Consider the following 12,473-nt stretch of genomic DNA (forward strand, 5'->3'; position numbering starts at 1 on the left):
TATGGCCAGCTCTTTGTGTTATAAACAAACCAGCAAGCCAACAGTTTGCAAAGCTGGTATAGAGATGCATGACAGGCCGGTTGAATAATGCACCCCTAGCAAAATGACATATGCTGGAACAGGAAGAAAGACAGAGGGCAAGGAGGGGATTTATTACTATCCTGAGGGGCCGCTGAGTGATGCTGATGACTCGATTTGATGGACAAAAAACACTCAGCAGTGTAGTACACATAATGGGACAACCAAGGTATTGGATGTGCCTTTAATTATAAATGTGACTGATCAAATATCAGGCAGCAGTTCACTTTTGTTTTTCACCTCACAAGTTTCTTGAAATCTTGTGATTCCTGCTTCAATTGGAGCAAAGGCAAATCCTGAAAACCCTCTCCATGTAAATGGGAATATTTACTTTCATTAGCCATGTAAACAGCTTAGTCGAAATATTGTATTTTTTTGAATAAAAACAAAACTGGAATAAGATGTGCATGTAAATGTAGTCACTGGAAACACTAAGTCAATTTTTTATTTCTTATTGTAATTCATTTACTGGATATAGAGGCATGAGGATGGAGTCATCACATTCATATCCGCTGTCTATAGTAGGTGTTTGTGTGAGAGAGAGATTGAGGAAATGAGCAAGAGAATGATTGTGTGAAAGTACCTTTTGGTCGATATACTTGTTGTCTTCAATGGCTGAGCGTTTGGAGTGGTCACAGGAGGAGGATGAAGCGGAGGGGAGACGCCGGAACAAACAACTGGTGTCCTGCTGCTGCCGATCAATGAACTGCTTCATAAAACTCTCCCTAGGGTACACAACAAATAATACACACACATGCACAGACGGACATGATGAAGTGTCCTACTGCAGAAATCCATTTGTTTAAATATAGAAGAAATAAGTGTAATTGTTTCATAAAACCAGACTATCTCATATATATTCATATTCGGTCAAAATATGTCAGTGGAAATTCCTGTTGCAGCAGATGGGCTCCAGAGGGGGATTACTGTATTGGCTGTCCTGATAAACACTGCATAAGATACAAAAGGCTTTCCTGCAGAACATTATTGGCCTGCAGAAAGCTGCATGTGTTTAGCACTCACTGTGGTGTTCTCGTACTACTTCCTGGTAATGACTACTCAATAAAGCATTGTTTTTTTCCTTTGATTTTACTCTGTTACTGCTACTTGTGAGGATCAAAAAATCTCAAAGAAATATGCTGTAAGAACTGTAAGAACTGTGTCTGTGGTTGTGTACCTGATTCTGGGCACAGTGAAATCTGATGGGAGCTTGGAGATCTTCACCATCTGAGGTCTGTTGGGGAACTTCTCAAAAATCCTGAGTCTTAGAGGGAGCTTCTCTTTGGTGTCAGCATTGGCCTCACTTTGCTTGAGCTAGCAGGGGAAGGGAGTAGAACAGTTTATGCATGGAACAGAAGAGCAAGACAGATATTGTAAAAAGGGGGGAAGTCAGCTGCGTGACGAGAATGAGGGAGAGAGGCACTGAAACGATACAAAAGGGAAAGAAGGGCACAGTTAACTTGAGTTTGGGCTGTGGAACGGTTTGACAACGGCATGAAGTTATCCTCGGTATTTTTGGGAGTAAAGCGTGAGATTAAGCCTGGTGAGATGCAGAGGTATTATCCGTAGGAGTGCAGCTTTAGGTTTCTGCCTGATGATGGCAGCAACACACTTACCTACAGAACACACATCACATACAGCACAGACAACCACATTTAGGATGAGATCCCACTTACTTTCAGAAAAGAATGGAAGAAGGCAACAAAAGAAAAAAAAAAGAAAGATTACTTTGGAGTGGTTGATGGAGAAAAGAAAAGGTGGTGACAGAATAATGTGCATATGTGCAGGCCTAAGCACAGTAGCACAGGTTGACAAAATAAAAAAAATGACAAAGGGAATGAAACCAATTATTTCAATTTAATTACATATGGGGGAGGCTGATTGAAATTCCCATGCAGGTATTCTCTGTCTGGGTCCCTGGAGATAACCCCTGATGTATTGCAGATTAGGGCTGGAAGCGAACTGCATTTAAAGCGATGGTTAATGGCGGCTTATCATTCCAAGCAGGCAAACGCTGTGAAACATATTGACAGAGCTGTGGTGAATGTTTCTCTGTCACTCACGCCGTTTTTTTTTTCTTCGTCTCTCTGTCTGACGATGCAAATGTCCCTTCACGCTGTTCGTGTGTATTGGTATTTCTGTCTGCGCTTGTCTGACTGTGAGCAACCGAGTGACTGGAACAGCCTCTCATTTTTTTGGAGGGATAACAGTCAGGGGAAAGGTGAGACCTGACAAAAGAGGGAATGTAAGTCTGTCTATCCATTTTTCTTTTCTAGCAAACTCAAATGTGAGAGGTTTCACCCTGAGTGGGTGAGTGGTGAGTGGCATACTGTGAAGACAGAATTATGCACCAACATTTGTTTACCTAGGCTTTCTGTCTATATTCTGACTCCCAAGATAGACATAGGATGGAAAGAGGCAAAGAGAGAGCACGAGACAAAAAAAAAAGTTGACTATGGGAAAATATAAATGACAGAAAGTTGATTGATAGAGGGAAAATACAACGTCTTACTCACTAACATGCTCACTAATACTATTGAATCCACTGCAATAGCATTGAATTGAAAATAAAAACATATTGAGCAAAATAGTGAGATTCTCTCTAGTGCTGCATTTTTCTGGGGGAAACTTGTAGAAAATGCTGCAGTCATCTCAAACAGTACCAGTACCAGTTGTTGAATTCCCTGCAAGCAATACACAAGCAACCAGTAAAATCCAGCACACACACACACACACACACACAGCAGAATTAATATGGACCCTACAGTTTCCAAACGTCCTAATCAATTGGGCCAACTCAGCGAGATGTACAGTTTAGCCAAGGCTCACCACCCTTATCTACAGCAGTATCCCATTACAGCAAAACATTCTGGGCCATCTTTTGTCCTTTGTTGCTCTCTGTGTTCAACTCGCTTCCTCAACCTCTCAGAAAAATGTGTTCTTCTCCATCAAAGTGAGTGTCTATCCACAAAGCTTTATGTAAGACTGTCCCAGTCTCAAAATCTTGAGTTTTAACTTCAGATTCTGTTTATGGCCTCCTTCCCTCACATTCTTCTTTCCCTTCTGAAAGAAGGAAATGAAAAGCTGTAGGGAGAGGAACAAACTTACAGATTCAAAAAGAAATGCTATTAAAATATTTCTCTCATAAATAGACAAGTGTAGCGTGAGTGGGGCCCACTTATTCATGTACTTAAATTTATCTGTTTATTTATTCATATGCTGCATCTGGGGATCCCCCTACTGAGGAAATAAATAAGTAAAGAGTGCACAACATTTTATTTTATTTTATTCTGGGAAAACAGTCCACTGTACCATGGGCCATTTGGATTCCTTTGTGTGGTGAAGTGATAAGAAACAGTGTTAGTCAGCTATAGTACCAAATGTATAGTTTCCTTAGTTATCTACTCTGTACAAGGCTGTTCAAAAGGTGAGAAGGTGAACCATTAAGATACCATAGATCACTATTAACTGTACGTGCTAACCCATTGGTCCTTCAGTCTGGTCAACACATACAATCAATAGAGCACAAATGGACCGGCAAGAACGCAGGAACAGCACACTTCCCAGCAAAATCTATACTCTGCAGATTAAAGTTTTACATGTTATCATGGAGCAGGAACCGATTTCTCCTTTATCAACGTACATCCATGATAGCACCATATATTATGTAGATACATATCTAAGTAGTCAAATGTAGCTGGTATATTTATGTGTGTGTGTGTGTCTAAGTATTAAGAGAGATAAGTTCTATTTCAAAGTGTATACGTGTGTGTGGGAACCATTTTCACCTGTATGTCTGAATGTGTGTATGTGTGTGTAGAAAAAAAGTGTCTCTGTATTTTTCTTTGTGTCACGGTGAATGGTTGATAAATCAAAACTACTGCTCCGCTTGCCACAGATGAGATTTAGTGTGTGGTGGTGTAACAATGGAGCCGAGACTAATGTGTTTTGCCTTGAGACCCATTCAGGTGACCTGCTACTGCTTCCCCCTCCATTCAAGCCAATTTCAGGCTTGGCTAAGCTAGGGAGATTTCCGACTGGGATTTCCACAGCTTTCCTGACCAGGGCTGAAAGGAAGAAACTAATTCTGACCATAAGTATTAGCCCAAATTCAGTCATAGCTACAGTTCAGTGGGAACGTCGAGAGAAAATAAAGTAGTTAGCATGAAAATGGCCCAAGACAAGTCTGGAACTACATGGACTGAAACCCAGCTGGGAGTAAAAGCATTTAGCAGAAAAGGCTACTCTTTTGCAGGGGAAAATGAGAAAAGCCCCTGCATAATGACACTTTTCAGTGTCAATACCTCCATATAATATGTATGATTACATACAGGATAAGCAAGCTGTCATGATAGCTGCATATTACAGCTTTAAGACCGGCATGGAGCTCACTTCCACTAAGGAGAGATTATTCAGCTTTATTTTAACCTGCAAGTCAATCCATAACAATCCCTAACAACTTTATTACCTTTTACATGCACACAATGGGCTATAGAGTGAGACAAAGGCTAACTGTTAACAACCTTACAGTCATTTAACAACTGATCCTCTAACTGCTAGTATACAGCTTGCAAATCTGTCACTGTGTTTACATTCGTTTAGGCTACTCGGAGAAACCAGGTCACATGGTTGACAGGAGGATGTAATCTGTGTAGAGTTTAAACATGCCGCATATCACTAACCAGATTTCTCATCTACTCTAGACCTTATTTTGGAAGTGAAGCTTACTGGTTTTAACTGTATTAGTGAAAGAATAGATGATAGCTGCTCTCTGACTTTCATTTTGTTACTTGATTACTTAAGTGCATGTAAGCACTTTGATTGATAACGCAGTACAAGAAAATATTCCAACAGTCAAAATCTTTCATCTTTCTTTAGCGTCTTAGCCATCTGAGAACATTTCCATAGACGCACATGCTGCAGCTGTTGGCTCTGATAGTATGAATACATATTTTCTCATTTTCCCACCTGAAATCAGTCTTGTAAGAGTACCTCAGAGATGTGCTAACACAGTGTAGGAAGATCTGTGAGACTAGCCAATGGAACAAAGGGGAACAGATAAACTGCTGCCTACACACATTGGCTGAGCACCGAATGTATGTATGTACAGTCATCTGTATTTTACCATTCAGAAATCACAGCTTGCCATTCACTAGCAACACCAGACAACAGCTGTGAATGTGTGAGAATGTGTGTATGTGTGTGTGTAATTATGGATTTCACATTAATTGTTCTATGTGATGCATTATTCATCATGGTGGGTAGTTACTAACTGGCACTACAGAAAAATAAATGGAGTGTGCATGTGCTGTGTGTGTTTCTCTTTCTTTCTATAAATCTGTCATGATCACTGCTAATATCAAAATGTACAATGGCACACTAATAATTCTTAAAGTATGCATGGTCCCTATCATACATACTACCTTATTTCCTTAAATAGTGGTCAGGGCTTTTATTTACCTCAACTGCAGAGGATACCTTGCCTTTATTAGAAGCAGGTTTATATTAGAGAGAGGCCTTCATTTCTAGTTTTCTCAGTTTGATATGTATTTGCTTTAGTCAAGGGGTCAAGCTCAACTTGAACTGAATGCCAACGAGAAGAGGTGGGTATTCAGCAGTGATTTAAAAGTGTCTAGGGTATGAATAGGTAAGCTATTCCAGATAGTTGGGTTTAGCCACTGCAAAGGCTCGGTCGCCTCTTTTTTTGTGCCTGGATCTCAGAACATCAAAGAGCATCTGGTTGGTCGACCTCAGTGCTGTAACTGGAGAAAGATGATGCAGGAGGACTGCTAGATAAGGTGGCGCCAGCCCATTTAAAACCTTAAAAACAAGCAGTAAAATCTTAAAATCAATCCTTAAACAGACAAGAAGCCAGTGGAGAGAAGCCAATACTGCCGTTATGTAATCATGCTTTCTTTTTCCAGTTAAAGGATGAGTGGCTGCTTTTTGTACAAACTGCAGACAATGAAGAGATGACTGTTCTACACCCACATACAAAAAATGACAAAAGTCTAACTGAGAGGTAACAAAAGCATGGATAACAACCTTGAAATCTTTGGGAAACAGATGGGTCTTTACTTTGGCTAAAAGTTTTTAGTGAGATTAGCTAGTTTTGACAATTGAACTAATCTGTTTATCAAATTAGAAGGAGCTGTTATAAAAATCACAGTAAGATTCTTAAGAAAAGATCCATTTTAAGAAGCTAAAGGGCCAAGAGTACCACCAGAGACACCTAATAGGACAGGCAGTCCAAATATAAAGACCTCAGTCTTATTTTCAATGAGAAAAGTTTAAATACATTCAATTTTTATATATTTTAAGCAGTTCAGCAAAGGCTGCAGTGAATCTTTATTCTTTGTTTTTACCGGCAGATGGATTTATATATCATCTGTAAAACAATTGATCATTAAAATAGAGAGCACCCCAGGGATGCCGAATTTGAAGTTTTGCCATTGGCTGATTTCTTGAGGCAATACAGTTTGGGACTTGTAGTTGACTATCTCCAAGCACGTTCATGACAGGGACCAGGAGTTTATCCACCCTTGTAGACCCAGCTTTTAATTGACTACCATCTTGTATTTAAGGAAATATGGTAACCTATTTGTACTCTGCTTTCCACAGTGTAGGTTGGGTTCCCCAGCCCTCGGGCCAATCCAGCTGCAATATCCAGGGGAGGGAGAGCTGAGAGCGAGTTAGCAGGGGTCACCCTCTCCTCTCATTAGCTGGGTAATGAGCCATGCTGTGGAGCTGCTGTAAAGCCACATAGCCTGTAAACCTCTAATAGCTACCTCCAACACCCAAAACAACTCTGGGTACCATTATTATCATTACCTCAAAATCCAAACCTACATATAGTCATATTCAACTGTGTGCCGCTGTGGTTAGGTCTTGTGATGTTGAGGTCTCCTGGTAGCCTTGTGGTTAAGACTCATACTCATGTAACCGCAACATTCCCAGATGAGGACCTTTGCCTTTCTCTTTTCCCATGTTTCTTGTCTCACTTCATTATCTACTCTCTTAAAAGAGTCAAATAATATAATGTTTGAATTCTTAACAGATTTTGAGTTTAAAAAAAAAGATGTTAAAAACATTTGCAAACACTACATAAGTAAATTCAAGCATTGTTTACGAGTTAAATAAACTAACAGCACTAGGAGGAATACACCCTCATCTTCTCGTACTCCAAATGTATGTATGTACTTCCTAGGAAACAACTAAAATGACTGCCCTGGCTGTCTTTACCTAAAATTGTCACTGTTCAACTAATAACTTGAACAAGATATCCTAAATTAAGCCCAAACACTTTCAAATGGCTGCTTAACATTCTTCAGTGTGTCTCCATGCTGTTATAATCATGAGTGAGTTCATTAAAACATACTGCACAAATAAAACCTCAGTAAAATTAATGTGTGATTGCAGCCAAGTGAAAAGACAAGAATTTGGCTTTCAATCCACAAGTCCATTGTGTGTTAGTGCATGCTAGTTTTAGAACATGGCAGGCACAGTGCCTGGAGTGTCCTCCAATAGCAAACTGAAGGTGACATTCAAAAGATAAGAACACATTGTATTTGGATTCTCCAAGGGGTACGCTCTTTTCTTCTCTGCTCCCTCTGTCTTCCTAGCCTTTCTTCTCCTCTGCTAAATCCCCAAATAAGTCCTTGGTCCATTAAATCACAGAAATGGAGGACAAGCTTTTAGTTCAATTAATATATAATGAAATCCTTGGTGGGAGGCCGTAATACAATAACCTCATAATGTATTTGATCAAACTACATTTTTTTTATATTCAATGCTGAAATCCTTTTGAAATATGGGGGCTAAAGCACAGAGCAGAGTACAAACATGTCACCTGTACGTGCATGTATTAATCCTGAGAAGAATCTGGTGTTATGCCGACAGAAGAGTCCTTATCGTCAGAGGAGTGGAACAGTGACTCCTCATCCTAAACCTCATTTATACACAAAGCAAACATCCATTTTTCCTCTCCTCCTGTTCTCCTTCCTCTCCTTTCCCTCCCAGCCTGTGTTTATCTCGTCCTTCATCCCCCTCACCCATCTCCTCCCCCTCCAGTTTGATTTCTCACAGTTCAACTGACAAATATGGAACAACAAGATAGACGCATCTCTATTGACCACCATACATTGTTACTGTCATGCTTTTCTCAATGTCAACTTTGACAAGGTTGTCACACCAGGGGCAGAAATCAGATTACCTCTGTGCCACATCACACCCTCTGTCTGTGGCCAGTGGAACTCCCCAAAGTGTTTCTTTAAGGATCTAGTAATCTGGTAGTGAGCCATCTCTCACAACTGTGTCTGTTAAACTGATAATATATTGGGTATCTGGGAGAGTAGTCATCCATCATTTGACAGTTGATGCCCACATAGACCTCTAATACACAAAGAGACATACAATTACAAACACACACACACACACACAGAAACATTTTTCTGGTCCAGCCATAAATCCTTGAGCAACAACAAACCATAATTCAAATTTTGCATGTGTAGGCCTTGCACTAGATGGCAGTATGGTTAGACAGTACAAACTATGAAGCACAGCAATCTGCTTTATCATTGCTGCAGTCTTAAACCGATCAGATAATCTGGGATTCTAATATTTACCAGTGTGTCCAAAGGAAATCCTTCCCACAGGCAATTTTGGGTCTGGCTCAAAAATAACAAAGGCCAGAGGCTATTGGAAACACACATGAACAGAGCACAATGGAACCAGTCACAGATTATTAAAAGCACATTAGGACAGAAATGTAAAGAAATACAAACTATCTATTTTTTTTTAGGAAATTGTAACCAATGGAATATTTTTCAGATGAAAAATAAGGTTGTCATTTGCTCTTTGGTTGACAAAGAAAAGCTTATTCTACTGTAATAATTTAATAATTGCTGTGCTACAATTTGTTGTTACTCATCAGTCTACCCAATACAGTGTCAGACAGTATATTGGTCTGGTCCATCAGTCAAGCTAATAAGTATAGTATATGTATAGTATCCAACTGCAAGTATTTGTGTATGTATGTGTACTGGCTGCTTACTGTATAGGGTGTGAAAATATCTGTGTTTCTCATCCAAGAATGACCAAAATTGAAACATTATCACACAGGTTCTTCATTTTAGATACAAACAACATCCATCACTTTCCAGCACATACAGTATGTCCTCTACAAGCTGAACACTCACACAGCTATACTCTCTCCTCTCTGCTCATGAGCGATCTGGTACATTTTGAGAGAAAGACAGAGAAAATGTCAAAGGACAGAGCAAGAGGTCTTAGTGCTCAATGTGCAGAAGGATTCAAATGTCTGTTTCTCTGCATGCATAATGTAAAAAGACTAGTCGAAGGAAAGGTAGCTATGCTTCAAGTTTTTCTCACTCTTCTGCCTTGCTTTTTACGTGCTTCTTTTCAACAAATTTCCTGAATGCGCTCCTCATGACTCATCTATATGGCCTGAGGACCTGTTTGATTGCCACACATTTCCTTACACGCACACACATTGTCATCATCATCATCATCATCATCATCACTGCCCTAAGGGGTAAACACCTTTTTCTATTCAGCTGATATCTACCGGCACAGGATAAACATTTTACCCTCTCACTGCACCTCCCCCTAGCCCTGCAGACATTGCTCTGTGGGCAGGAATGATTTGTTGGATGGAGATGGGCCATCAATCTCTCCAATAACGAAGCCCACCAACCTGTGACATGGTAGATGAAGGTGGAGCAATAATGGGCAGCAGCAACGTCCAATAGACCAAGTGTTTTTTTCTAATCACATATAGCCATTGGTCCATTGCTGTTGTCCTCCTCTGAAAAAATGCTACTGGGTGGCACTTTAGATGTATGCCTATGACTGATTGAAGTCGTGCAGTCGTTGCTGACTAAAGTTTCACTGTAAATTAATACGAAAAGTACAATCAATTTTATCCATTTGCACATAGAAAACAGAGAAGAATAAAATGAAGAGGGTACGATGTTACCCTCTTCTAAATAATTATGGTTAAGCATTCTATAAACTGTCTCTTTAAAATTGCTGTCTCGCATATGTGCCTCACCGCCATTCATTGAATGTTAATTCTCTTAATTATCAATTTATCTTCATCAAATAGATTGATAATAAAACAACAAGGCGGTTTGTGTTTTTAGTGTGGGATAGAAGCTAATTTAGTTCATTTTAATTAAAACCCACACAATTTTTTAACAGAACGTAGTCATCAGCGGCTCGTATAATAAACTTCAACTTAGGAAAGCAAAATCTGCATAGAGTAATTTCAATTTAACTTTTCTTCATCTTGATTAAATCCTTGCATTCCATTTAAAACCATACTGTCTGTCTCTACCATTCCTTGCCAAATATCCAAGTGATTGCTGAGCGTCAACATCAAACCAAACAGCTGTGCGTTTACACAGGGAAACTCAGCTGCCACAGTAATGCAGTAAAGGTAGTGTTACTAGAGCGTGCAACACATAAATCAAGTAAATTAGTCTATATGAATGCCAATTTGTTTCTGCTGTGCAGTATGAAAGTTTTAAAATGATATTTCATGACAAGTTCAGCACTACGCCTAGTTTCAAATCATCTATGAAGAGAAACACACCTGGGAGACTGGTGTGCGTGTTTGTGTGAGTGTGTGTGTATAGGGGGGCGGGGGGTGCTCTACTTCTTCCTCCCTTCACTTCTGTTTTCCTCTGCTGTCTACCTTTCCCCTTTCCCTGGCTTCATTTCATTAAAAAATTCGGGCTAACCTAATTTAACGCAATAAATGCACTATCCTAATCAACATTGATGGGTGGAGCATGCACTGATGCATGTGGTGTGTGTATGTGTTTGTGTGTGTGTGTGTGTGTGTGTGTGTGTGTGTGTGTGTGTGTGTGTGTGTGTGTGTGGTGAAGAAATTCCTGCTACTTCTGTGCTTCTGGCTCATCACTGTGGAGGAATAAATCGTTTGTTCATTTGCTGCAGTCCTGCTTACTCTCACTTCAATAATTTTTAATGATCGCTCTTCATGTGTACGACGTGTGTTTGTGCATGTGATTGTGTACACACATGTGCCTGCGTGTGTTTGGGTGTGTGGGTGCTGAAAGCAAATAACTTTAATTCTTCCTCTCAGGCTGTGATTATAATGCATGGATTCAGGACTGTTTGATGACAGCTCTCATCACGCAACTTTAAAGCAACCAGATATTTCAGCACAACGAGCTAACACCGGCCTGCTTGATCATAGTGGGACTACCCACAAGCCTCTGTGCTCTCCTGATGGTTCAAGCTTTGACACACAGATGAAATATCAAATCAAGACAAATGGTCTGTCGAGGCTGACAGATGCAAGTCATTCCCCTGAAAGGCTGGGCTGCAATCAGCATACAAACGATGACAGATGTTTTTAGCTACATGCCTTATTGATGATGTCATTATCAAATCAGCAACACGGGCAGACATGGTAGTCCGGCTGCCACACACACACACACACACAAACAAACACACAAACACACACACACACACACACATACACACACAGAAGTGTTTCTGTCCCTTCAGAGGACATTACATTGACTTACATTCATTTCCTGGAGACTTCCTAACCTTGACTATAACCACTACATGTCTAACCCTAATCTTTTTGTCCCCAAAAGGGAAGTGAGTTCCCACAATACTGAATGTCCCTACAATGTGGGGAATACCTGGGGCTGCTGTGGTTCAGAGGTTGAACGGGTAATCAGAAGATCAGTTCTATCCCCGGGTCCTTCAGTCTGCATGTCAAAAGGTCCTTGGGCAAGATATTCAACCCCAAATTACTCTCTATGTGTTTGCCCTGAGTATTAGAAACTCCTCCTAATGAGTAGGTTGGAACCTTGTATGCAGCCATCAGTGTATGTGTGTGAATGGGTGAATGTTGGTATGTGGTGTAAAGCGGAGTGCTCGGAAGACTAGAAAGGCGTAATATAAATGTAGTCCATTACCATTTGACAGATGCCCACAACATGACCACATACACACATCTGGCCATGGCAACAGTCAAGGAGACTATCATGGGGTGACAGTTGGAAATGTAAACACATCCCTAATGACAATCCAATAATGACTAACAAGTGATGCCTGCACCAAGTCATGAAGTGATTCTGTAAATATCAGCAGCCAAACAGACTGTCTGACCTCTAAGGTGGATATTTCTTTATTTTGTATGACTCAGAGGTATTTCTCTTTCTATATTAATCTACTGACAATGCAGTAATGTACTCACAGGACATTTTGAAATAGAATAACGCTGACCTATTACGCTTAAAAGTAAAACAAATTCCCAATAAGGGAGTCAAGCTTTCGGCTGACTGAAAAACACTATTAATATACCAAAATAATTGCGTATGTAAGTGCTCAGG

At 40.1% G+C, this 12,473-nt stretch overlaps 1 protein-coding gene across 3 annotated transcripts in view; it reads right to left on the reverse strand.

Annotated features, from left to right (window-relative positions):
• nalcn (sodium leak channel, non-selective) overlaps positions 1 to 12,473 on the reverse strand; it is a 61,748-nt gene that overhangs the window by 13,430 nt on the left and 35,845 nt on the right. For all 3 annotated transcript variants that reach the window (XM_053328344.1, XM_053328347.1, XM_053328346.1), the window contains 2 exons: positions 1,256 to 1,392; positions 662 to 803 (listed from right to left, as the gene is read on the reverse strand). In XM_053328344.1, coding sequence (XP_053184319.1) covers positions 662 to 803; positions 1,256 to 1,392 — 279 coding nt within the window. The remainder of the gene's footprint in view (positions 1 to 661; positions 804 to 1,255; positions 1,393 to 12,473) is intronic.

This window comes from Scomber japonicus, chromosome 11, assembly GCF_027409825.1.
Source record: "Scomber japonicus isolate fScoJap1 chromosome 11, fScoJap1.pri, whole genome shotgun sequence".
In the NCBI taxonomy this organism is placed as follows: Eukaryota; Metazoa; Chordata; class Actinopteri; order Scombriformes; family Scombridae; genus Scomber; species Scomber japonicus.